The sequence below is a fragment of the Acanthochromis polyacanthus genome, chromosome 6, assembly GCF_021347895.1.
Source record: "Acanthochromis polyacanthus isolate Apoly-LR-REF ecotype Palm Island chromosome 6, KAUST_Apoly_ChrSc, whole genome shotgun sequence".
Classification (NCBI taxonomy): domain Eukaryota; kingdom Metazoa; phylum Chordata; class Actinopteri; family Pomacentridae; genus Acanthochromis; species Acanthochromis polyacanthus.
This window is the reverse complement of record NC_067118.1, coordinates 20,950,161-20,977,202: the sequence shown is the minus strand read 5'-3', so window position 1 is coordinate 20,977,202 and position 27,042 is coordinate 20,950,161. Positions and strand designations below refer to the sequence as shown.

The window sequence follows — 27,042 nt, the reverse complement described above, 5'->3', positions numbered from 1 at the left end:
TCTGTGTCTGTCAGTCCCATACTAACCACCCCGTTCTTATTTCAACAATAGAACTGGTTGGAAATCTGTCACTCCGACAGTTCCAGCAAATCTTTAATAAGCTTCCAATACCTAATCTGAGTCACTATAGTGCCACAGCACATGAATTAAAACTACTCCAATTGTCTCAATCATGCTATTTAAAAATATCTGCAAATCCGTCTTAATCAGGAAAAACACATCCATCCCCACAGCGCACCAATAAACTAGCAGCAGTTTGTGTGAACGATAATCAATAAACTGCTGTCTCTTGATTGTCTCCTTTTGTGTCTGCATGAATGTGTTTTATTAGCTCTCATGACCAGATAATTTGACACATACTGCAACTGCTTTGCACGTGGCTTTGCATAACATCAGCTCATACACATGTAGTGCTTGTGCTGTTTTGACTGCTAACTGCTCCTCTTGTTCCAGTATGCATATTCTGTCTCGGTGGAGGAATACCCAGCCACGATTAACGTGCGCAGGAAGAACAACTTCCTCATTGACAGTGCTGAGGATCTGTATGGTGGGTATGATTACTACTCTGTTGGTGCTAATGTGACTCTTTACATGCATGTCTGTGCTGCAGATTACAGTATTTGTATCTTACAGAATCTGTTTACACACAGCAGTGGAGGCGTGTGTTCAACAGAGTACTGTCCTTTCATCACTGTCTTGCCTTTCCCCCTTCAGTGACTCTGTTCAATTGTTCGGTGGGACGGTCAGACTGCAGCCGATGTCGTACTGCCGACCCCAAATATGGCTGTGTTTGGTGCGGCGGTGCTGCCAGCTCTCGCTGCGTGTACCAAGACTCGTGCACCGATGAGATCAAACACACCTGTCCTGCCCCGGTCATTCACTTTGTAAGAGTTCTTTACTTTCTTTCTTTGCTTTGAGAGAGGAAACAAAAGAGAACGGGACAGAAAGGGCTGTGTTGCTATTTTTTTGTGTGGCCATTTGTGGTGAAAATTCACATTCTGGCAAAAGCAAATTGTGTTTGTTTGCACTGCTACGTGGATTCTCTTCTTGTGTGGGACAGATTTTGTGGTCTGCTGTCATCCCCATCTGAAAGTCTGCAGCAGCTCTGTGTGTGACAGCTCAGACTGGTTAATCTTCACCCTCATCAGGAACTGTTTTGTCTTATTTTCTTAGTTACTTGCTCTATATGGATGTCTAAAGACTCCCCACCGACTGGTGGGGAGTCTTTAGACTCATTATTTTAAGAGAAATAATAATGTTTGTATCATTTTCCAACTATTATTATTTGTTTTATTTATTCATTTTACAAAAAAAGCTTACATAATGACTTCAAAAATGGCATCTTTTCCCTTTTCCTTCACTGAATAAAACTGAACTTTGGGGTTTTGAATTTTCATATCACATAAATTGAGTTTCATACTGGACCATGATTGACTTTAAAAATGCAAAAATTCACAATTTCAAATAGACACTGAACAGTGCGTTTTTCAGTGGAGTTATTTATCTTTAATTTCCATTTAATATAAAATACCAAACCATTATTTTCTCGTTTATTAGCGTACAGACAGAGAAACGACAAGGGAGAAAGGGAAAGTAGCTTATATTATTAACCCTAACCCTATTATCATGATTTATATGTAAAATTCTTATCTACAAAGGAACTTAAGATGTCAAATAAATACAGTTGAGTAAAATAAAGTTCTATATTTAATTATGGATATTAGTATAATCTAATATAAAATAGTATTAAACATGGATGTTGGAACCTTAAATTTGTCTTCAAGTACAGTAGTGAAGTCATTTTGTCTTAGGTGTGTTTCACTACTGAAAATGCTAAATATATTTTTATTCGCTTTATGGATTTGACATTGAAGTTTGTGGCAAATAAATACCCTGTGCATTCAGGCAAAGTCTCAACAATGGTCCACTGGGCTGACTGTCTCTACCTCTCTACTAGACACCCTTTTTTATGTCTCGCTGTTGGGGCAGGAGCCATATATCGGCTTTGTGCTCGCTGACTGGCTGAGTGTATGTTGTCGTCACACAGGATATCCACCTTGCTCTTTTTTCTTCTTCTTGTGTTTCAGTTGGACCCAGTGTCTGGTCCCGTAGAAGGAGGGACAGTTGTGACTATTTCCGGCTCTAACCTCGGCCAGAGAGCTGAAGACATCCAGAGCTCAGTCACAGTGGCAGGTGTCCCCTGCAGTGTCATCCACAGCAGATATGAAGTCTCCTCAAGGCAAGTCAAGGCTGCACCTCAGCATACGTCTTCTTCTTAGATGTCTTGTATAATCGCATTGATAGCCACGCCTTTCCACTTTTCTCTGTCATACGTAGCATGTAGTACAGTATTGGCATTCGATGTATTTGTATGAATCTTTGATGTTGTCAGTATATGCCATTCTGTCCGTTTGCTTTCTTCCCTTCGATTTTGTCTGTTATTGCAAGATTCGCTATACTATTCCTCCTCATCACATGTCCTAGGAATTTAATTTGTCTCGATTTGATGGTTCTTTTCACATTTTGCTCTCCCAAGCACCTCTTCATTGCTTACTCTCTCTACCCACGATATCTTTAGCTTTCTTCACAGGAACCACACTTCTGTTGCCTGGAGTTTCTTCTGCATATTGTTTGATATTGACCACGTTTCACAGCCGTATAGCAAGATTGACCAGATGTAGCATCTGAGGATTCTTAGTTTTGTCGGCATACCGATGTGTGTGTTCATGAAGATGGTCTTTTTCTTGTTAAAAGCATCTTTGACGATGGCAATATGTCTCTTGATCTCCTGGTCTCATCTGCTATCTGATGTTAGCTTACTGAAATTCTCGGTCTGTTTGATATTGTCTTCTTTTGCTTTTATCTTACATACAGGCGGCTCTGTTTCTCCTCGATACTGTCATAGTGAACGTTTTCTTTGTGTTCAGGGATAAACCGAGTCTTTCACTCTCCACTATTACTATTTCCAAAAGATTTTGTAGTCCTGCTTCTGCCTCGCTAATCAATGCTGTATCATCTGCATACCGGATGTTGTTGACATTATGGCCATTCACTGCTCCGCCTGATATATTTAGACATAGCAGTTAATTGTCCTGGGCATGACGTTAAACTGCATCCCTGGACAAGGCTCACCTGTGGGCTTTGGGGAAGGTGTAACAACCTCTTTATTGTCATTGTTCTCAGTCCACTCTGACCTGGAGTGGTAGGACTTGAAAGGGTGCCAGCAATGGCTTAAATAGCTCCATCTATGAGTAAACAAACACCAGAAAGCAATGGCAAACCACTGCTGTACGATGCCAAGAAAAACCATGCTTGTCCAACCTCAGCATACACTGCTGTAAAATGCACTATATGCTCTTTCCCCATTTTTTCTAATTGTGGCAATCTGGTGATTATAACATGTAGGATAGTGTGTGAAACTACAAGCAGCAGAGAGGAGAGGAGCGGCCAGGCCTCAGTCAAAGTGAGAGGGGGAGGACTCGGACTGTCGGCTCAGATCTTCAGCTTCCAGGTAAACACAGTCAGTATGCTTACATTCACGCAAGAAGGAACTAGGTTAACAGCTTGCAATGCTTCTACACTTCATCCATACAGAGGGAACAATTAAAGCCCACAGTACAAACAAGCTTCAGTAAAATGTTAAACTTCTTTAGACTTTCTGAGGCTTCTTTCCCTCTTGTCTGTCAGGAATACTTTCGCTATCAGAATTCATCATCATGCACACACATGTTAAAAAAGAGTTTAGAACTGGTCTCTCTCAGTGGACGAATCTCTCTCTAATCATCTGCCCCACTTAGGGAATCTGGTTAACTTGCATACATGACATTAAATCAAATGTAACCCATAAACACAGTGATTATCTGCAGAAACTACTGCAACACTGTGCAACGATGCAGAAGCAATTAAACAAGCATTTTAAAAAACAAAGGCATCTCTTGGGCATTTTCACACCCAGTTCAAAGGCAGCAGTTATTTTGAATGCTGGCGTGTTTCCCCCCCTGAGTTCGCTGCGTATATGAGAACACAGTAATCGCTCTTGGGTGGGGACCAGAACAGACGGACCAAGACCTCGCTGAGAGGGGAATCCCTTGGTACTGTTTGAAACGAATGCTGAAGGGCCTCATTTGAAGAATGTGATACAAGTCTGATCTGTCAGGGATCAAACGCAACATCAGGAAGAATCATCCACAAATGGTGCTGTTTATCCAAGAAAAATAGGGACATTCTCACAAAAGATTTCTGGAGAAAGCAACTCCCATGTGGCTTTTGTTAATTACGTTTCTCTTGAAAGCATGACTTGTGACATGCGAGTGAACCACTGCAATGCAATGAGGTAAAACTCATCCGCTTATTTACATAGCACTAAAAAGGACAGACGGTTTGTCGACAGCTTTAATTAATTGGCCCAAGTGACAAGCAGATTAATTGTCTCACCGGCTGGCCGTGAGGCAGCCTTCGATTGATTCCCAGAGTGCCCCAGTCTTTCTTTTTTATCTTCCCAATAAATCACCAGCTCAGTATCAAATTATTGATTTGATGTTTTTTTTTATTTTTAGTCTCATTCGTTATCTCTCTCCATCTGCAGAATCCCATACTCAGCAGCATCTTCCCCCAAAGAGGACCGAAGGCAGGAGGCTCGTCTCTCACCATCAGAGGTCGCAGACTGAGGACTGGACATCCAAGTGAAGTCAGCGTCCTAATCGGTGGAGTGCCTTGCATGGTGTAAGTGTCTCTGACTGACTGTGAAATTTAAAAAATAAATAAATAAAAATTTGGTTCATGCACACCAACAATGCTTTTTGATTTCTGTGGCTGATTGTGGAATAAATGTCCAGAAAGAGGGTTAAGATGTCAAATGTGGTCCTGCAGGCTGAACATCCAGGAGGATCAGATCAGCTGTCTGACCAGAGGCAGCAACAGAACGGGAGATCATGGCATCACTGTGCGGTTTGGTGGGGCAGAGCGCCACCTGCGGGGTTTGGTGTATCATTACACCCCCAACCCCAACATCACAAAGGCTTCGCCATCCAAAAGCTTCCTCAGGTGCACTGGTGTAACGCAACTGCATGCATTTACTCAACTATGGGACTAAAGTTAAATATTAAATTGAATTTAAAGAACGTACATTCGAAAGTTGTGAAGACCTTAAACATAATATGCCTGTTTAAACATCACAACAACAAATATCGTAATTTGAACATGTTGCTCAGAGAAATTCACGGGTAATATTCCATGCAATGATGTAATATTTAATAATGTAACACTGACAGGGGCCACTCTTAAGCAAAATGAGTATTTTCACTTTGTATACTAAAAGTAAAATATTGATTGCTAGAAAAATTGGCCTCTTTATCCCTGGTTGATATTCCATTAAAACACAGCCATTCCCAGGTACAAGTCATTTACCACATTGACAATGTCTAGACTGTATTTCTTATTCATTTAATGTTGTCTTCATTAAAAAAAAATGCTTTTATTTCAAAAATAGAGACATTTCTAAGTGACTTGGACATATTGCATTGAATTGTAAGCTGTATTGCACCATGCTTGAATCATAGTAGGAGAGTAGTATCATCTAAAAATGAGGGCTGAAACAGTCCTCTGCCTTTTTGCAGAATCAGTAAATAAACTAGAAAGGACACTGATCATGGTATTTCTCATCGCTTTTCCCTACAGTGGAGGCAGAATCATCCGAGTTTCTGGTCAGAACCTGGATGTTGTCCAAGAGCCGAAAATGAGGGTCACCCTCAGCCCTCCTGACACCCTCCCTCCCAGGAGGAGAAGGAGCATCAACAGGAAGAGAAAGGGCAGCCTGAACAGAGGGCTGGATCACCAGGGTCCTCTGAAGAGATGGAGGAGGATTGTTCCAGAGGCAGACTGTCCTGAGGGGACACTCTGTCATGTCAAACAGGTATGTTTTTAGGCATTGTACTGGGAAATACATATTTTTTGTTGGCATTTTTTAATAATAAAAAGGCCTGTGGTGATTATATGTTTCCTCTATACATTCTTCCTAATACATTTAATTCAATGTTCCTATGTGTCCTGGAAAACCTGGTACTTTTTAGGGATGTTTGCCAGTCCTGGAAAACTCCTGGAATTTGAAAATAAAAATGAAATGTCATCAAAACCACCGAGTTGTTGTGGAAAAGATTTAATTTGCATGTATATATATATATATATATATATATATATATATATATATATATATATATATATATATATCTTGTGTTTGAAATTATATTCAGGAAACGGAGGAAGTTAATGTAAATAGCATATGTTTACTGTATTTAATATATTAATAATAAAAAAATAATGACATTACCTGGCTGGTGAGACATTTTACTTGTAAATATTTTACAGTAGACAATGTCCAAAGTTTTTCTTTGATGGTGTTGCCTGGCTCAACCCACAGGTAGCCAAAAATTACAATGAGGAGTCTTCAAAGTTCCTCAAAAACTGCCACTGTTCATCCAGTCAGCTTCAAAATGTACACGTCCACAGGTCTCCAGCAATACATCCATCAATCAGATCAGAAATGCAGTTCTAGAGAAAAGATGAGAATAGACACGAAATTTATCCAGACAACACTAGATTGGGCCTCATCTTAAAACGAATCAAGGTTTCACCCACCTTAAAATTGTCTTTGAACTTACCCTGTTTATTTGTTCATCTGGTTCAGGTTTGAAATGCATGTTTACACAAGCTTTAACTGGAATATCTTAACACCCCTTACAGTGGATCACAAATAAAAGATTATATTATTATATTGGTAGAAATTGTCAAAATGTTTGGTCTATTTGCATTTTTAGAAATCTGGCAACTTATATTTGTTTTATTTTCTACTGTCAATGTGATTGAAAAGAAAAGAGGATTTAGGTGAGCCCTAGTCAGCAGTCCTTGCTCTCTAATTGCAGAGCAATAGGTGAACACAGACAGCACTGTGCAGTTTTTTTTAGGAATTAAATGTAAAGTGAGAGTACAAATTTATGCTCGTTGCAAACTAGATCAGACTTATTTGATGTGACCATTTTTTTCCTTTAAAACTGCATCAATCCCCCTCGGTACACTTGCACACAGTCTTCCATGATGCTTGAAGGATACAGGCAGGTTACTGAACTTACCAGAGCTCAGTGGATGTAGTCTCTATCACGGTGTTTTGTCTCTCTGTGTAGTCCCAGACTGATTTCATGATGTTGAGATTCAGGTCTGTGAAGCCTAACACATCTGTTGCAAGACTCCTTCTACGTCTTGTAGCTAAAGAGTAGTTGTTTATGAATCCGGCTTGATGTTTAGGATTGTTGTCATGTAGCAGAATTAACTTGGGGCCAATCAGACGCTTCCCTGATGCATAAGAATCTGAATATCTACAACACCTTAGAGTTTCGCTGAGTACTGTATGTTTTGAAAGCAGCTTCATCTTACAGTAACTTGTTAGCTTAGGTCTCTTGAAAAAAGCTGCAACCCCATTAATTTTACTGTGCCTGTACGCTCCTCCAGTATGAGTCCCGCTGCACAGTGAACAGCTCCTCCCTCATCTTGTGTCCGACCCCGGCCGTGGGTCCAGAAGCCAGGAGGGCCAGGGTGAAAGTTCACTTCCTCCTGGACAGCCTCCATTTTGACTTCAGCACTGTGGGTAATGAAGCCTTCAGCTATGAGCCCAACCCAAAGCTCTACCCACTGAACCAGAATGACCCCAGTAAGCCGTACCACCACAAACCTGGCAGCATCATCTCTGTTGAGGTGGGTACCAGTACAGTTTCAATAACCCAGCTTGACCTTCCTCTTTCTGCTCAGGATGGTTTCTAAAGTTGCTCCACTCTTATGAAAGAAAATAATTGTCATAGTAATAATGCTGTATTCATGGCCATAGAAATTAGTATATGTAGCCAAATGTTGCATTAAAATTCAGAAGAATCACACTGTATGTCTTCCCTTCTAGGGTGAAAGTCTGGATCTTGCCATCTACAAGCACGAGGTGGAGGCTCGGATAGGGGAGGGCTTGTGCTCGGTAAAGACCTTGACACACAACCACTTGTACTGCGAACCGCCATCCCAGCAGCCCTCAGTCCTAGCTAGCAAGAAGCAGGATGGCATGGACAGTCTGCCTGAGTTCACTGTAAGTACAGGGAGTCAGGAATTCAAATTTAGTCTATGTCTTCATGATTCAACTGTAGTTAGGAATTCAAGATTTGTTCACCTTTATTGTAAAGGCAGTTCTGATATTTTAACCCCCTTTTTATTGTGACAGTCTTCATTTTAATGTCATTGCTCCTCCCAGGTAAAAATGGGGAATCTGAACTTCTCCCTGGGCAGAGTGCAGTACGACAGCCAGGCTCAGTCTACGTTTCCTCTGGAGGCTCAGGTGGGAGTCGGGGTGGGAGCCTCCATAGTGGCTCTAATTGTGCTCATCATCGTGCTCATATACAGGTAAACACTTAGAGATGACTCATTTACTTTATTGTCAGATGTGTACTGGTATGCATTTAAGTACCAAAGCACACCTATGATGTGTACACGCACAGTTAAGTTGTTCTTTTTCCTCTGGTGGCATTACGCAGTATACGCAGGTTGTGTTTTAATTGATCTCATTTACTTGCTTGTGCTGAGCAAATGAAGCCACTCTGGAAGCATCCATTCTGAGGAAAAGCTGTCCTCTGGCACTACATCTCTACCTATTTCAGTCAAATCAGTTCAAATTTGCATGATTTTCAGTTCTGCCTGCCATTTCTCCCCCAATATCTGTACTATTCTTCTTCTATTAATATTGTACTGCTTCATTTCTGTCCATATGATCTATGCATCGATGTTGTTTCTCAGGAGAAAGAGCAAACAGGCCATGAGGGACTATAAGAAGGTACAGATCCAGCTGGAGAACCTGGAGACAAGTGTGAGAGACCGCTGTAAGAAGGAGTTCACAGGTACAATCCGCTTTCTGTATCAATCTGAGCGAAATCACCGTAAAAATGAGAAAAATCCTCAAACTGATTCCTGTTTTCCGCTTTTAGACCTGATGACAGAGATGATGGACATGTCCAGCGATTTGGTGGGTTCAGGGATTCCCTTCCTGGATTACCGGGCGTATGCCGAGCGCATTTTCTTTCCGGGCCACCAGGAGTCGCCACTGAGACGAGACCTGGATGTTCCAGAGAGCCGAAGGCAGACGGTGGAACAAGGGCTGGTTCAGCTGTCCAATCTGCTCAACAGCAAACTGTTTCTCACAAAGGTCAGCCAACTCTCTCATAGCAGATTGAATAAAGGATTTGCATTAAGAGTGTAGTTATCTGGGGATAAATTAGAAAGACGGTAAACACCATCTTGGGAACAGTTTGTTACTGTGAAAGATCAAGAACCACAAATCAATATTCTCATCACTTTCAATTCTCCAGACCTGCTTCTGGTTTAACATCCTCAAGCAAACTGGAATATTTATTTCATCCTATGATGCACAATATGGGTCAAAAGATACCCATATTCCTTTGAATATGGGTCACTTTTGACTAATATTGTGCATCAAAGGGTTAAAATGTTTGTACGTTTTCTATTGTTGCATAGAAGCTGCACTAAGCAACCTTGTGTCACTACTTATTACTGTTGCCTGTACAGTTTATCCACACACTCGAGGTTCAGCGGACATTTTCTCCGAGGGACCGGGCCTACGTAGCCTCCCTGCTGACTGTAGCCCTGCATGGTAAACTGGAGTACTTCACAGACATCCTGAAGACGCTGCTCAATGATCTAGTGGAACAATATGTGGCTAAGAATCCCAAACTGATGCTGAGGAGGTGAGGGAGTTTGCCCACTTATTATTGAAAGTGAAAAATAGCTAGGATTTTTTTGGTTTGTTTGGTTTTTTAACTGCAAATTGTTTATGTGCTTACTTTATTCCCCAGAACTGAATCAGTGGTTGAGAAGCTCCTGACAAACTGGATGTCCATCTGTCTCTTCACCTTTCTGAGGGTATGTGGTGCAGTATTTAACTTCACTCCTGCTTAGCGAGTGATTTGACTGGCTACCCAACAACCCACCCATACAAACACAAAGTGTAACTCCTGCTCTTCTACACTCCTCTTGAACTGTCATTAGTGTAAGTTTTTACAACGCTGTCTGCATCTGATGTTTACACAGAGTTATGGCACAGAATTTTGGCTTTCATGCGTATTGCCATGGACTTGCCTTTGTTAAATTTGCCTAGCAACAGGGCCCCCGCCCGCCACCAGCTAAAGACCAGGCTGTGTAACTCTATTAGCTTGGTTAGACAGACTTTCCATTCAAAGCATGTTTCACAGACAATCTTCATTCAAGTTAGTGTGAATGAAATTTAGATTGTTATTAGGGCCAGGTGGTCAAAAATAACGAAGGCTGTTCCATTAATGAATTCTTTCTGTTGGTCCAGGAATCAGCGGGGGAGTCTTTCTACATGCTGTTTAGAGCCATAAAGCACCAGGTGGACAAGGGACCTGTGGACGCTGTGACAGGAAAAGCCAAGTACACTCTGAATGACAACCGGCTGTTAAGAGAGGACGTGGAGTACCGCACACTGGTTAGAACACACACATGTTGTTAGATATTAGCGATGTTAGTCCTGGAGGCAGAGGTCCACGTCTACCATTTGGTTTTGGAACATCCATCCATCCATTCTCTATACACCGCTTTATCCTCACTAGGGTCACGGGGGGTGCTGGAGCCTATCCCAGCTGACTCGGGTGAAGGCAGGGGACACCCTGGACAGGTCGCCAGTCTGTCACAGGGCTACATATATAGACGAACAATCACACTGACATTCACACCTACAGGCAATTTAGAGTGATCAATTTTAACCTCAGCGTATTTTTGGACTGTGGGAGGAAGCCGGAGTGCCCAGAGAAAACCCATGCATGCACAGGGAGAACATGTAAACTCCATGCAGAAAGATCCCAGGCCCAGACCGGGATTTGAACCGGGGATCTTCTTGCTGCAAGGTGAAAGTGCTAACGACTACTCCACTGTGCAGCCAGTTTTGGAACATACGATCAAAATAAATAGATGCCATATAACTGGAATGGGCGCAAATGCATGGCTACGCTGTGATATTTTACTGTAAATATTGCAATTTTTCATTGTTTTTTCCTTCCAAAATTCAAATTTGAATGACTAAATTATACTGCTTTTGCTCCAAACAGTGTGGACAACTTCACACACCTCAACACCATCCCACAAATTGAAATCCTACATGGTGTAGTATCACAGTACAAGACTGCTATCAGTAGCTGTGTTTTCTGTGCATCTGTCCAGACTCTAAATGTTGTGATGCCGGCTACTGCTGCAAGTGGAGGCACCACTACGCAGACTGTACCTGCCAAGGTGCTGGACTGTGACACCATCACCCAAGTGAAGGAGAAGCTTCTGGAACAAACCTGGAAGGGAACGTCCTTTTCCCAGAGGCCACACATCGACTCCTTACATCTTGGTAGGTCTAGTTTATTTTGAAAGGGTCACTTTTATTTTTCACATCTGAACTGAGAAGTCAACAGTCAGTCGGATGGAGCAGGTCATCAGACTTCATTTTACTGCAGAATGACATCCAGTAAATGGCCATCTGCTGGATTCAAACCCATAACCACTGTGTCAGGGATTATAGACCTTGTTTATGGGTTGCCGTTTAACCAGCTGAGCTAGCTGGGCGCCTGCAAAAAAAGTGAAGAAACAAATTTAAAATTGTGTTGATGTCTGTTCAATGAATTTAGCAGAGTAAATTGTGCCACCGTCGATAGGCTGGCATTTTACTGCATATACAGATAAATATAAACAGGTTTGCTGTTTAAACGATTCATATTACATAAGCAGATGCAATGCTGGATTTATGGTAGCTAAAATGCTGTCGTCCCACAATCTTTTTCAAAAAAGAATTCATGGAGCTGATGTTGACACCATTGCCCCTAAAAATAAATGGTGTAAAGCCCTACTCTTGTGTCACTATTTTTCCTCCTGATAGTTGTTATAGAACCCAGTGAAAACTTGCCTTGTCCTGAACTATGCCATTACCTTTGTTTCTATGTAGCCTGGGTGCTATGCACTGCTTTTTTTCTTTGAGTGACAAATGTCTCACCATATTGAATCATCACCTCCTTACACCCCTGCATTGTTATTCTGAAGTATCACCAGGGAAATCTTAAAGTTTCTCACCCTTTAATGCTTAAACCCTGCTGCCAAAAACGCCCACCCAAATAGCAAAAACAACTGAAACTGTGCCTTTTAGGCTTATTCTTAAATAATGCCTCAGCAGTGAGTAATGACAGGTGTCACATATGTCTGTTTTGTCGTATTATTGAAAGTCTTCACTCATAAATCTTCCACAAAAAAAAAGCAAAAGCATGAAGTTACATGAACATTTTTCCCTCCAGAGTGGCGTGCAGGTGTTGCAGGTCACCTAATCCTGTCAGATGAGGACTTGACATCAGTAGTACAAGGTTCATGGAAGCGCCTCAACACCCTGCAACACTACAAGGTCAGTGCAAGTCACAGAAATGCCAACACACACACACACACACACACACACACACACACACACACACACACACACACACACACACACACACACACACACACAGCAGCCAACATATGTAGAGTAAACCACCAACTGCCTGCCAAATTTGTCTTCAGTCAAAATACATAAAGTCTTTGAATCTGTTTTTCCTGTAGTGCTGAAGTTGTGATTTGACTGTATAATGTAGGTCCCTGATGGAGCGACAGTGGCTCTGGTTCCAAGAAACAACAAACATCACCTCCATGACAGCCACGATTACATGCCTGGAGAAAGTGAGTCTTTGAATAACTTTGAGTGAGTGGATTTTGTCCACACAAGGGGTTTAAACAGATATGTTCCTCCAATTCAGAAAGATATGAAAAGAAGGTTCTGTTTACTGATTTTCCATAATGCAAATTTGCCAGATTTGTCAAAATGCAACCAAATAGCTTATCCAAATCAACTTTTTATTAGTTGTCAGTGGGTTTTTTGTGCAGGATGAACAGTCACTGTGCAGGTGTTATTTTTCCCTCATGATCAGATATAGGAGAATGCTCACTGTAAAAATAATAATAAATAAAAACATTGTTAAAAAAAAAGTAAAATACATCAGGAATGGTACCAGAAAAAAAACTAAAACATTTGAAATAATGTATCATCCAAAAACTGTAAAAAAATTATTACAGAAAAAAGGTCCCACAAAATGTGAGCGTGTCAGTGTTGAAATATGTGACTTGTAGAGAAGGATTTGTGCACCTGTAAATGTGATTTGTGCACCTGGAATTACGATTTTGTGAATGTGTATTTTTGTGTTGTATTTGTGGGAAGAAAAAAATCGACACATACAAGGAGTTTGGGAAATCAGATTTGCTGATACACATACAAATTCAATGTACACAACTACAAATTTGATGTTACAGGTGCTCAAACATTTTGCACCTGAAATACCTTCATACTCCTGTAGGTCAGTGAGCAGCTGAACAGAGTCTAACTAACCAGAAGAGGTCACTGTTTGACTATCTATACATATGTAAGAGTGAAGCTGAGGGTCTGTGAGAAGAAACAAGAATTACCTTTCAGTGTAAGGGTGTTTTGGGATCATTTTGAGTCGACATTATTGTAATAATTATAGAAAAAGAATAATTATTGTTGTAGTGAAGAAACAACCGTAGTGTCACACAGTTGCAAACGCTGACATTCCCCCTGCTTGTCTCCTACCAGAGACCCCGATGCTCGACGATGGGGAGGAAGGAGGCGTAAGGCTCTGGCATCTGGTAAAGGCCAGTGAGGAGTCGGAGCTGCCCAAGCACAGGAGAGGCAGTGTGAGGGAGAGGGGCGGGGAGAGAGCCAAAGCTATCCCCGAGATCTACCTCACACGCCTGCTCTCCATGAAGGTAAAACACTCAATCTGACCAATGTCCATCAACGTGCTGCTCACTCACTTAGAGCTCGAAAAGTTTTGTTTATTAAAATTTAGCACAGATGACACACACATCTTTTTCAGGAAAGTGTTTTACACACCATCAGGACTCAGCTTTGTGTTGCCTCCAGGCAGGAACGTAAGCAACTGGGATCAGCGTGTTTAGTTGTTTTGCTGTGGATCCTCCACAGTAGATACACAAACATGAGGGGAGCCAGCAGCAAAGAATGAGAATGTGAATCAAGGTGATTCATTACAGATTCAAGATAAATTACACATGAGGGCAATCCTGACAACATCACAGAGGGAAACACTGAGTCACTAGCATTTGCAAGATAAGATCATACAGAGAAAATACCACAAGTACTAAGTCTGTGTAACTGTGGTGTTTCCCTGAAGGCTTTACTCTCTTTGGTATTGTTACTCCGCCAAAGAATACACAGAGTGATGTGACGATCGCTGTATGTTTGCATACACGCTGTATGTGTATGCAACGTTACTCAAAAATGGACAAACGGATTTGGATGAAATTTTCAGGGAAGATCAGAAATGACACAAAGACCAACTGATTAGATTTTGGCAGCGATGCGGCTTATAATCTGGATCCACGAATTTGTTAAAGATTTCTGTATCATTGCGAGATAGCGGCACGGCGTCACTTTTAACTATGACAACAAGTGAACACTACGTCAACTGCCTGCTGACGATCACATGATTGTGATCCTACTGCAAATCAACCACTGCGAATTTATCGGGACTTATCATGATTAAATTGTGGGTCGTTTCTGAATCCCGTGAATTCCCGCTGCCTGCTACGTATTTAGGTCACACGATATGAGCAGCCTTGGCGAAGTACTGCACTCTTTTCTAGTTCTTGCATGTAATAACCTTTACAATGATAAGACTGATTTGATTATTTAGTTAAACATGTTTCACCTGGTTAGTTAAATGTCCTTGAGGAAAAAGGAAAAGGTCTTTCTGACCTCGGATCTTTTCAACTTGAAAAGACCGGACCAGTGTTCAGCTCTCGTTTTATCTTTTACATTCATTCGCAAACATGCACTGTTGACCTTAGATTTGTCCTATTTTGAGCTTACATTTTTAAAAAGCAAGCTTTGTCAGTTGTGATCCAGCATGACTGCATTATTTAATGCACATCAAATATTAATCTTCATAATATATGTTGGCCTAATACATTATGTAGCCATCTTTTACTTTTTAAAGGTACAATGAACACAGTGAAATAGCACAGTGGGCTATGAAGTAATATGTAAAGTAAATTTTAGAATAAAACATCAGTTCTTCACGTGTTCCACAGTCTTGTTGCAGAATGGTGAAAGTACTTTGTTATTGCCCTTTCCTCCTTTTGTGGGAAGCGAAAAATGTAAAGATTGGTCAAAGTCTTTACAGCCAAGGCCAGATATTGTGACTTCAGTCTTTAGTGTGGTTCAAGGTCCAAAAACACTGGATGGTACACCTCCCATAAGGCACTGTTTTTGTCATTAAAACTTGTCTGTTAATGGATGATTCAGTTTTCATTTTTATTTCAATTCAAGGACTTTGTATTTGTGTGTGTGTTCTTAACACCCGTACATCTGGTCCACCTCAAACTTGGTGGGTGTGTCATTTGATACCCAAGAAAGTGCAGTGTGGAATTTGAAGCAGATGGATTAAACAGTGGCCATTTTTGGGGTAAGCCTGGTTTTTGGCTGCCTGTAATCGGAACCCCTGTCGCTTGGCAGTGTTATCAAAGACAAATGTATGATATCATCGATCAATGGCTGGATTTGAGAGGAAATCTCTGTCTGCAAGCTAAGGTTATTTGTCCACAGAGGTGTTTATGGATGTGAGAAGTTGTACTGTTTCCAGCACTGGATGCTTGATGTACTTAAAACTCAGCAGTGTCACAATAGATGATTGACAGGTGTTAATCCCAACAGGAAACTATCACATGCTATAAAATTCTACAACTGTGTAAATACTGTCTGCACCTGATTGGTTCAACCTTTCACTCATTCATTTGAATGAGAACCCGTCTCAAAACTTTTGACGGGTGGTGTTGGTTGCCTGTATTGGGACAACATGATAGAAACTTCTTATAGTTAATCGAAGTGTATTTCTGAAAACGTTGGCGGTGAGAAATAAGCCACACAGATGCTACATTTATCTCCATTTTAGGATAAATTGTGGTTTTGAAGTATTTCAGGAGTTTACAAAGACATTGAGAGGCAGCTACATGGACTTGATTTGCATAAAGTAGCCGAGATCTCAGCTTGTCTCTCTAAACACAGTGTATATGTATCAGAATACATTACACAGCTCCTCATGTAGACAATGAATGGAGTGAGTTGAAATAACAGATTCAGTGGACATGTCTATTTAGGCTCTTCAGTTGCAACTGCTTTCCCAGGCATGTAAAACTGAGGTTTAATGTGTTAAATCAGTGGAGTGGCCCTTTAATAAAAGAATCTTATCCCTGTTTCATGGTTTATTTATCTCTGTCACTTTCTCTAGGGCACTCTGCAGAAGTTTGTAGATGATTTATTCACTGCAATCCTCAGCACCAGTCGTCCAGTACCCCTAGCTGTCAAATACTTTTTGACTTGTTGGATGAGCAGGCTCTACAGCACAACATCACGGATCCCGAGACCATCCACATCTGGAAAACCAACAGGTAACTGAGCAGCAGAAGCTTACGAAAGGTTTGGATGTTAGGAGACAGGGCTGGAAGCCAGAAATGGGTCATGGGCCAATTTCTTCTGGGCTGTCATATGAGAGAAGTTATAAACATGCTTCAAGGGGAAGTTCATCCAAAGGTTTTGGAATGCCTTGCGTCAGTAGAGGCTGTCCACACAGGAACATATGGACAACAGTTGGCTGCACGTTACTTAGTAGAACTTGATTTAAAGATTCTTTATAAACACCAATTTACCATTTCTTTTTTTTTTTTACTTTACTTTCAATGTTTCAACAGCATGGTTACCACAAATATGGATCTTGAGGGACCTTTTGTCCGGTGGTTATTTAACTACGCTGAATTGTACTGTAATTCATTTGATTGGAACAGAGAAATATATAAAAGTACACATTTAGTTTGCTTTTGGTTCCAGTCCAGTTATTTTCACAATGAGTTATTGCACCAATGAAAGTCGACTCACTCGTGTACTTCCATACAGAATGCGTTTCTGTGGTTACCAAATACCCACATATAGATGTAAAGATTAAATTAACTGCACATGGCCGATGCAACTTCATGGCTAGTTGTTTCACATGGATTTAATAGTTCATGTTACTGTCATAAAATCTTGTGGCTGTCTTTCACATAATAAACAAACTTTACCTGCCAACTTGGAAGCAATTGTGCGGTTCACACTGGAGTTCAACTGTTCCAAATAAACTGAACCAACAGGGCAAATGCACCACAATTTCTGGGAATCAGACAATGTACAAAGATGGACAAACCGTCTTTGACGTCATACATAGGTTTCCTGAACAGCATATTTGAAGCTCAGTGTGGTGGCTCCAGCTATAACCGTCTTGGTAGTGCTGACTTTTGTTAATTCTTGGCTGATCCAACAATGTGTAAAGATAGGGAGCCTTAGTGGAGCTGAGGTGGACCATGTAAATGCCTCTGGGCCATGAGCTGTCCTGTGACAGTCACTCAAAGCAGGTGTACTGCTAATTATAGAGCATGTTAGTCTCAAATATTATCGACATTCACCCGATGTACAGTTTTCATGAAATTAAGAACACTTTAATTAGCTACATAGACAGAACTCTGTTTTGTAGCAGCTTGTAAACGTGTTTGTTTCTGCTGTAAAGTTTGACATTTTAACATGGGGCTTTATGGTGATTGACTCACTTTTGGAACCAGCCACAAGTGTTTGTTGAACTGTAGTTTTTAGATTTTCCGTGTTGCTTAATTTTCCAGCCCTGGATGTCATTGCTTGGTGTGAAATCACTATTGAATAACTGCTAATGCTTTTAATCTGACAAAAAGGCTATTTTTTCTGCTCTCTTCATATTCATTAAAATCACTGGATCACTACTTACATATGCATCAACATTCTTGTTTTACCAGTTTACCACTGCGGTTTTGGATCAACATCCTAAAGAATCCACAGTTCATCTTCGATGTGCAGACCTCGGACCATGTAGACGCTGTGCTTTCCGTCATTGCCCAGACCTTTATGGATTCCTGCACCATCGCTGACCACAAACTGGGACGGGTGAGCTGTCCACGCCATGGCTGGGCCAAGATTATACAACGCTATTCTTCTACACTACGAAAATAAACAAACCAAAAAACACTATGCTAGCACTACTATATACAGCACATAGACACCATAACTCCATGCATGGAAGGTTAAGGGAGTTTTGAAAATTGAATTTACTTATTGTATGTTAATTCATCATTAAATCGCATATAGCATGCAGCAATGAGTATTACAAGATTTAATATTAAATATCAGGGACTGCAATGGGCCCTAATGCTGTGATTATGCTCAGTACCTAATAAAATCAAGAGAAGTATATATTTTCCTTGTATTACCTGTTTTATATAATATTCAGAACATGTTTCTTTATTTGCCATCCTTACATAGGACTCTCCCATCAACAAGTTGCTGTATGCCAGAGACATCCCGCGCTACAAACAGATGGTGGAGAGGTAAGAATATGGCAGCCGGTCGCCCCACTGACCCTAGGCATAAAAACACACTCTAGAAGATGGAGGAGGGAGGGAAGGAGAGAGTGAGGCCGAGGACAATCTGTCAGAGCTAGACAGAGGGTAGACTAAGCCTGCGAGGCTTCCATGCATGGATGGTCTGGGAGCAGACTGCTACCCTTACTACTGTCTGCTGCACGTTAAAGCCTGCAGATTACGCTGGTGATCTATTGAGGTATCTCTAGATAAGATTTTCTGGTTCAAAATATACGTGTTGTTTTTTTTTTTAAGGATTTTTACTCTTAGCTAAATAGATAAATGGACTGCAGAAAACATTTGTCTTATGCATGTGTTCCCCACTGTTGTGCTCTAGATTCTGACTGCTTTTCATCCTGTAAATTTAAACTGAAATGAATCAGGGGAGACAGCGAGCCTGTTATTGATAATTATCTATGAATGTCTCAGAAGTAAACTCACTCATTCTGGCGTGTTTCAGCTCATTGTTTTTTTGGTTTTAGGGCCTATAACTGCACGGTTTTGTCTACTTTAGTCGACACAAGCTGTCAGCCTGTATTGTTGTTCAGTTGGATACTATGTGTGACGTAGAAATGTTTGATGGCGTGTCCACCTTGTCAGCCTTATAAAAGGACAATACTCTATCTCAGTATCGCAGTTGCAGTTTTGTGCAAAAACACCAATGCAGATGCATAAGACAACCTTTTGTAATTCTGACATGATACTGCTTTACATTTGGCTAACTGTTACTTAACTTGACAACATTTTAGCTCCGATCTTTAGAAAACAATAAAATAATCCAAAACAATAGAAAGTGAACCCATGCAGTTCTTCCTTTCTTTTCTATCCCTCTCTCCAGGTACTATGCAGACATCCGACAAACCATCTCTGCCAGTGACCAGGAAATGAACTCAGCGCTAGCAGAACTCTCCCGTGTATGTTACCGCTCTTGTTTTCCCATTTTGCATAAATAACTTTTTTTTTTTTGGCAAGCATTGAACATGTGAATCATTTCAAGAAATTTCCATTTGGACGAGTGCATAAGAAGGCTGGATGTGGAGTTTTAAATAAAATATGAAAGGCAGCCAATGCAGTTTTTAACAGCTTCCACCCACTGACGGTTCGACACCTCTTTATTTTTACTCTCCCAAACAGAATTATGCTGCTGAGGTTAACTGCCTTGTTGCTTTGCATGAGCTGTACAAGTACATCAACAAATACTATGATCAGGTGAGTAAAACTAAAGCACACAAACACAACTGTTGGGTTGTTGAGCATGCTGTCAATGTTTGAGATTTATTTCATTACCGTCTGCGTGTACATATCATTGGTCCCATAGATTCCTCAGAACATCAATTAGTAGAGTTTACTGCACACGAATTCACTGAGCTTCATTTCTGAAGAATTGTCATGTTGTCCATCTTTATATGCAGTCTGTAGTTGGAGCTATGTTGCTAACTAAGCTAACATTTACTTCATAATTAGGTTCAGATCAAAAGTTTGGGGTAACTTAGAAATGTCGTTATTTTTGAAAGAAAAGCATTTTTTTCAATGAAGATAGCATTAAGTTAATTGGAAATACAGTCTAGACATTGTTAATGTGGTAAATGACTATTCTTGCAGAAAACGGCTGATTTATAATGGAATATCTACATAGAGGTACAGAGGAACATTTCCAGCAACCATCAGTCCTGTGTTCTAATGCTACATTGTGTTAGCTAATCATGTTGAAAGGCTAATTGATGGTTAGAAAAACTTTGTGCAATTATGCTAGCACATGAACAAGAGTGTGAGTTTTCATGGAAAACATGGAATTGCCTGGGTGACCTTAAACTTTTGAATGGGAGTGTCTAAATATATAAATAATAACATAGAGCTAACTAGTCTGGGTAATACAACACCAGATGAGTTAATTCAAAAGGTAGTGTCTACGGATACGGGTCCGTATCCGTAGCCCACAGGCTATGGGTACGGCACTTTCCATTTGCCAGACAGATACGGACCCGTACGCGAGTCTCGCGAGTCAAGAAGCTGCTAACCACTGCAAACTGTTGAAAGGTTAAGGTTAGGGTTAGTGTTAGGGTCAGGTTTAGGGTCCGTACCTGTCGTACCGATGCTACGGGTCCGTACAGCTAGCGTCTACCGGGAGTCACGTGACCAGATCTCGCGTATCTGATTGGCAAATGGAAAGTGCCGTATCCGTAGTCCACAGGCTACGGGTACGGGTCCGTACCTCTAGCAACAACCAATTCAAAAATCTGCTTCGACTTCTCTCATTACATGAATAAAGCCTTTGTAGGGAGGAGGACTAACTAATGAATGATTGAAATCTAACAGAATTTGGAGTGACATTGCTGTTAGAATATAAATTTCCCCACATCCAATAAGTAGTGAGGCTGTTAACACTGATCAAGTCTGATAGCATTATTTAATGGCTTCCACACAGTGAAGTTGCTATTATGCATCACTAGTAGTAGCACTCTTTTTTTTTTTTAGATATAACCTATAACTCATAGTAGCAGGTTAATATGTAACTATTTTCATCTGACTATTTCCATGCTTTTTTTGTCAGATTATCACAGCCCTGGAAGAAGACTCCACAGCTCAGAAGATGCAGCTTGGTTACAGGCTTCAACAGATCGCTGCTGCCGTAGAAAACAAGGTGACAGACCTATGACCCCGAGGCTGGAATGGACTTTTCTTTTACCCTTCAAGAGAAGATATTGTTGAGAAAACCTCTCTTTGACGTCTCCTTGAGAAAAGAAAAACAAAAGAAGCTTTTTTTTTCAAAACATAAAGGATGACATTGGAATATTGTGACACTTACTGTGATATTAGTGTCATTCTGACAGACTGATTTTTAGTGAGGGGAAAGATTATGTCAAGAGGATCACTGACTGTGGCCATGTTTCTTGTGCTGTGTCAAGGGGGTACAGTAAGACTCCCTTAAAGTTTCCACAGGTCCTCACACTGGGAGTAAAAGGACAGCACTGTGAGGGGGGAAATGGAGAAAATGTGAAGTAAGGCACATCAAAACAAAAGAATTTCCTCTGAAGTTTGACATCTCTTGAGGATTCCTCATGTTGTTTAATTCACCTAAATGGAAACACAATATGAAGAGAGAACTTTTTTTTTTCTCTATGTTGATGGACGTTTTTCTTGATGAACTTCACAGAACATTCCCGGCCCAAGTTTAAAGGTATGCTTGTTAGGAATGAAAATCTAACTGTGCTGGAGGATGAAAACAGCACAGAGGTAAAAGGGAAAAGGAGGACTTGACCTTTAATATCGACAGATGTGGAATTTTCAACCATGTTACGTCAAAGTCTTACATGAAGAACCATCAGAGGGTGACGCTGTCAGTGGCTTCAGTCACCTCTTGTTGAATCTGAAGGATGTTTCCATTTTGCTTTCAGCTTCCTTAAATCGTTCATCCAAGTCTTACTCTATTTTCGAGTTCAGTTAGTTGGGATTGGACAATTTGTCATGCAAGGTCAGACTAAATGTAAAGCTGTGATAAAGATATGATGATATCAAATTAAGGCTCAGAAAAAACAAACAAAAAACACTATATTCTGAAACACTTACGATGTGTTCACTGAAACCATGTCCAGTTGTAGGAAAGGTGCCGCCTCTCTCACACATCAAATAACACAATGGTCCAAAAAGTAGATGCTTCATTTATCAGCTTTACTGGTCTTGAACAGTCTTACATGTCTGAGCCACCAGAGACAGAAACTCATTCAGAGGAAACAGACATTCCTGGAAATCAGAGAATATTTTTGCAGCTGTCACTCCGGTGCAGTCAAATCTATGTAGGGATCCTATCAAAAACTATCAGCCAATGGTTTGGTAATTCAAAAATGCTTAAGCCAAAAAAAAAGAAAGAAAGAAATCATCTGCATTTCCTGGGTGACAGGCTCTCCTGCTTAATCATTAGTGACTAGACCTACCACAGCGTACAGTTTGCTTACTATTATGTCCTCATCTGGCAAAATCATCTACAGCAGCTCAGTGTTCTTATTTAAAATTATTAAATATGAAAGGATAAAGAAAAGGTGTATTGTTTTTGTGAAGAGTAATGCTGATGGAGAGCTGAACATCACCAAATTTGCCCCTGTCGGACCATTTTAGACCGGATAGTTTTACAAACAGGGATTCACAGATCATCGACTGTTACTGCGGAATAATGCCGATCTGAATCTCCTTTCATCCTCCCATACCTCCGACATCTGGTGCCATTGTCGGCAGAACAGGTCCACCCATATGTTTCAACTGCCTTGTGTGCCTGAGTTATAATTACAGTTGGTAACTTAGTCCACACTGACATTAAATTTGCACCCTCCTGTGTCCTTCAGTGCAAATCTAATCTACATATACTTCCTTGACATCCAAGGGTTGATCAAAAAGTTCAGAGACTGTGCCTGTAAAACATGATCTAAATGTGGTTGTCATCCCCAACAGAGTGGTCTCCTTGTGCAGCGGTGCTTCCAGCAGCTTTGCAATGCTTGTAAACGCTCCCTGAAAGTCCAGTTATATAAACACGTCAAGCACCATCTGCGATGTCTCTTAAACGATGATGCTTCAACTTGAAATTCATTTTGGGGCAGGAAGCAGGAGTCACAGGTAGCCAAATCTAAGGAACTGAACTCGTGGGACACAAAGATTAAGTTGTTGGGGCCAAAAAAAGGCCATAAAACACATAATCGCAGTGCTGTAAACAGGCGTACATGGCTTTGGAGTTTCCTAGGTACATAGTGCAACAGTTCTGGTCATTTGCACCAGATGTTCTCCCTCAGACATCGAAAGACACAACAGAATTCTGCCTTGACAATTCAACCATTGGGGATAAATTATTACAGAACTGTGATTTGATCTTTCAGTGATAGCAGCAGACCCATCTGTCTAACTCTCATCCCGACTGCTGCCTGACACAGAATTTGTCTTTATCTTCTCTACCACAGTTTGCAATTTTAAATGTGCACCTTCCAGTGGTCACAAAAACACGTGTAACACAGGTCTCGCTGTTGATAACATAGTGTAACATGATCCTGACTCCTAACAGCGCTTGTTTCGGTCCCGCTTACACATGTTGCGTGCATGAAATGGTCATATGCACGCAACATCTTTTTGATCAACCCTCCAACTGATGCTATTCTACAACATTTAAATCACATTCGTGGTTGCCACTCCTGCAGAATTCGCTGCCATTACAGTGGATCACTGATGCTAATGCAAATCATAATGTGATTTCTGGTGTGCCCAGCAGATCATGAGCATAAAAATGAGGACAAACTGTTTAACTGTCTGACTCCACATTTCAGTACCGCAACATCTGCAGTCTTTAGCAATCACTTTCTGATATTTATAGTGGATTTGGAAACATATCCTTGAATTTGCTCTACACAGACTTTTTCCTGGATTAGTTTTCATGTTTTAAGCATCACACCACCACTTTACAGTGGCTGCCTCTTGTTGTTTGAACTAGCGACTGGCATTTTGTTTTGTAGTCTACTGCTATTGTGAATGTTTTCTTTGGTAATGTTTCACAGATGTTGATATGGATTTTGTAAGCATTTTTGTATGCATTACCCAAGACATTTTAGCAGAGATACTTACAGATAACTTATCCGTCCTTGTTAAAAGAATGAAAGTAAAATCTTGAACACAAGTTTAACTACACTGAATCCATGAAAGATCAAGCCTGACCCGTTGGCATTGAATGCACAAAAATGAGAGAAAAAAATGCACAGAAGGATTTACAGATGTTTCTCCGAGTATCTAATGGATGAAAAGCTCATTATTTATTTTATTTGCTGACACATCAGGAGTTAGTTTCTGTTTCCTTCCTTCAGTTGACTTTAAATGTGTTTGGTTTTTTTGTGCCCAAGCTTCATAGGTTGTAGCAAAACAAAAGTGTTAAAAGATTGTAAATCCTGAGATCACTGTAAATCAGATAAGCGCTTCTCATATATGTGCAATATGGATGCATTTTAGTGGCCTCCCCCCAGTTTATTTATTTTTATTTTTTTTCATTTAGTCAGGTTTGATCTTCCATATATCTGCAGTTTTTGGGCCATTACCTACTCACAGTCTTTTGTTGCAGTTGCAATTTTTTTCACGGAGCAAGTGAATTGTTTTCTCTGTGGTCTTATGATGACACTTTGTCACATTTTTCCGTTGATTCAGCTCTACCTGTAAATTTTGTGTCTGTAACTTTACTAAAGCAGAGGGAAATGGAGGAAAATGCTGCCTCCACTCGATGTTGGATAGAACAGTTTCTTCACACTAACATTTCACACTGACAAAACAGCTGTGGACTGATTTTAAGCTTTAATTTGCTTTTTTTTTTTTTTTTTTTTGGTGTCACAATAGATGCCAGATTTTAGCAGTGTTGTTGTGGAACAAAGCTTTTTTTTTTCTTTTACACTTTGTCCCTTTTCTCTCAAGACATAAAATCAGAAAACAGGATTATCAAAAAAAAAAAAAAGGTGTCTGTTGCTCTGTGATGCCACATGTGAAAGTCTCTTATTAGTTGTTTTTTTAATTTTTAATTTATTGTTTATTTATTTTACTGCATATGTTGTTGGTTATTCCTTTCAGGCAGATGAAATGATGATGGTTTTACCCCTCCCAGTCATTCTTGTTTTTAAAGAAAAGCAAGATCCTTTAATTTTTATACCTTTCAAGCAAACAATTACCTTGTACATTAAAAAAAGCACTATTATCATTCTTTGCCATGCACATTAGTGTTGCTTGTGGCTTATTTGTGTATGCAAAGCTCAGTTCTGATGTTTTTACTGTAGATACATACTGTTCCTAAGTAATCCTGACTTTAGCGTTCTTAAACTAACTGATAGGATGAACCTAACAACAGCTTAATGTGATGCAATAAAGTGGTCCAGACAACAGATGTCTCACGTTACTTTGCATTATTATCTCTGCATACTTTTTTTTTTTTTAACATTAACAGTTGTACTCAGTAATGGATCAGAAACAGCGAATTTGGATTAAAAATAAATAAAAATTGATATCCCTGAAACTGGAAGAACTGCTAATACCTCACATATTCCATGTGCTGTACTCTTGACACCATATCAAACACCATTTGGCGCTGTGACCAAACTTTAGAATTTGTTACCTCTCGTCCGTTCCCGTTGCACTGTTGATCAAATAAGTGTCTCTTCATCTCTCTTAATTAATGATTCTCTTGAATAAAGCAATGCGATTATCAAATGTCTACATTTGACTGTGAAATCTCACAAAAATGAAAATAGGAAACAACGGTGAACAACTACAAATTTGTCAAAACAAAATTGCAGCTGTAAACAGGAGACACACAATGAGCTATAGCACCTCTAATCAGAGCCGCAGTCACTGTCCTCCTAAAACAATACCATAGACTGTGCACTACTTACACAATATGGCTCTAGTTAGAAGACAAGTGCTAGGATAGGCGTGTTTGGTGTGAAAGTGGTTCTGACTACTTCAGTGAATACACAGTCCTGACAGTGAAGCCCAGAGATGCGAGTGTGACGATATGGAGCTGCATAAGTGCAAAAGTTTTTAAGGAGGTGGTATTTTAGATGGCACTATGAATGCCTTCAGATGCACCAAAGTACTGACTGACAAGCTGACTCCCAGTCTTCAGAAGCTCGGCAGAAGAGGAATATTCCGACACGATAATGATTCAGAGCATTAAATGAAAGGGGACACCCTGGACAGATCACCAGTCTATCACAGGACTATATATAGAGACACACAAGCACACTCACAATCATTAAAACAAGGTATTGAATAAAGAAAATATTAGAATCTCAGTGTTGAAAGATGTGTCAGGGAGCCTGTCTGAGCGGGCGACCCATAAACAGTTCTGTACGCTGCGGTCTTGGGTTTCGGTCCAACCCATTGCGATTTGCTGCCTGTCCTTCCACTACTCTTCTCCCCATGTTTACTGTCTTTCTCCACTTTCAGCTACAATAAAGGCTAAAATGCCTCGAAAAATTATTTTAAAAAAAAGATGCATTGACCTTTGTTGCATTAACTTTCTACTGTAGGGCCTGCATTTTTAATACAATAAGTCTAGTAAATAGCACAATTATTAAGGGGTGATAACAATTTTCATAGTTTTTGACATTCACATGATCACACAGAGGTCCACTCGCTTTTGTTTTGTAATCGAGGATCTTATATAAAAAAGACCTATAAAAGATGGATCTCCACAGCACAGTTTGCAAAGGTAATCCCTGTTTATGCATTCTAATTTGTGCACTAGCTTAGTGTCAACTAGCACTTTGACTACTTCACAGAGAGCAATGTTGCAACATGCATGGGCCTCAAAATCAGGTGATGGGTGTGTGTTGACATCCCAAGCAGCTCCATTCCCATGCTGTGTTTTGTCCAGCAATACCAGTTATTCATAAGTGACTATCAGTA

At 40.4% G+C, this 27,042-nt stretch overlaps 1 protein-coding gene across 1 annotated transcript in view; it reads left to right on the top strand.

The window, feature by feature from the left end:
- plxnb1a (plexin b1a) overlaps window positions 1-25,519 on the top strand; it is a 76,687-nt gene extending 51,168 nt beyond the window's left edge. Inside the window, 26 exon segments of the mRNA XM_022193770.2 lie at window positions 454-547; window positions 715-884; window positions 2,088-2,239; window positions 3,406-3,511; window positions 4,586-4,722; window positions 4,870-5,043; window positions 5,677-5,911; window positions 7,501-7,743; window positions 7,943-8,119; window positions 8,282-8,430; window positions 8,821-8,921; window positions 9,009-9,226; window positions 9,607-9,785; window positions 9,894-9,960; window positions 10,397-10,543; window positions 11,275-11,449; window positions 12,384-12,487; window positions 12,714-12,798; window positions 13,727-13,899; window positions 16,440-16,518; window positions 16,521-16,599; window positions 18,007-18,154; window positions 18,530-18,594; window positions 19,466-19,541; window positions 19,762-19,836; window positions 21,179-25,519. Coding sequence (XP_022049462.2) covers window positions 454-547; window positions 715-884; window positions 2,088-2,239; window positions 3,406-3,511; window positions 4,586-4,722; window positions 4,870-5,043; window positions 5,677-5,911; window positions 7,501-7,743; window positions 7,943-8,119; window positions 8,282-8,430; window positions 8,821-8,921; window positions 9,009-9,226; window positions 9,607-9,785; window positions 9,894-9,960; window positions 10,397-10,543; window positions 11,275-11,449; window positions 12,384-12,487; window positions 12,714-12,798; window positions 13,727-13,899; window positions 16,440-16,518; window positions 16,521-16,599; window positions 18,007-18,154; window positions 18,530-18,594; window positions 19,466-19,541; window positions 19,762-19,836; window positions 21,179-21,283 — 3,513 coding nt within the window. The 3' untranslated portion in view covers window positions 21,284-25,519.
- Window positions 25,520-27,042: the final 1,523 nt, after the last annotated feature.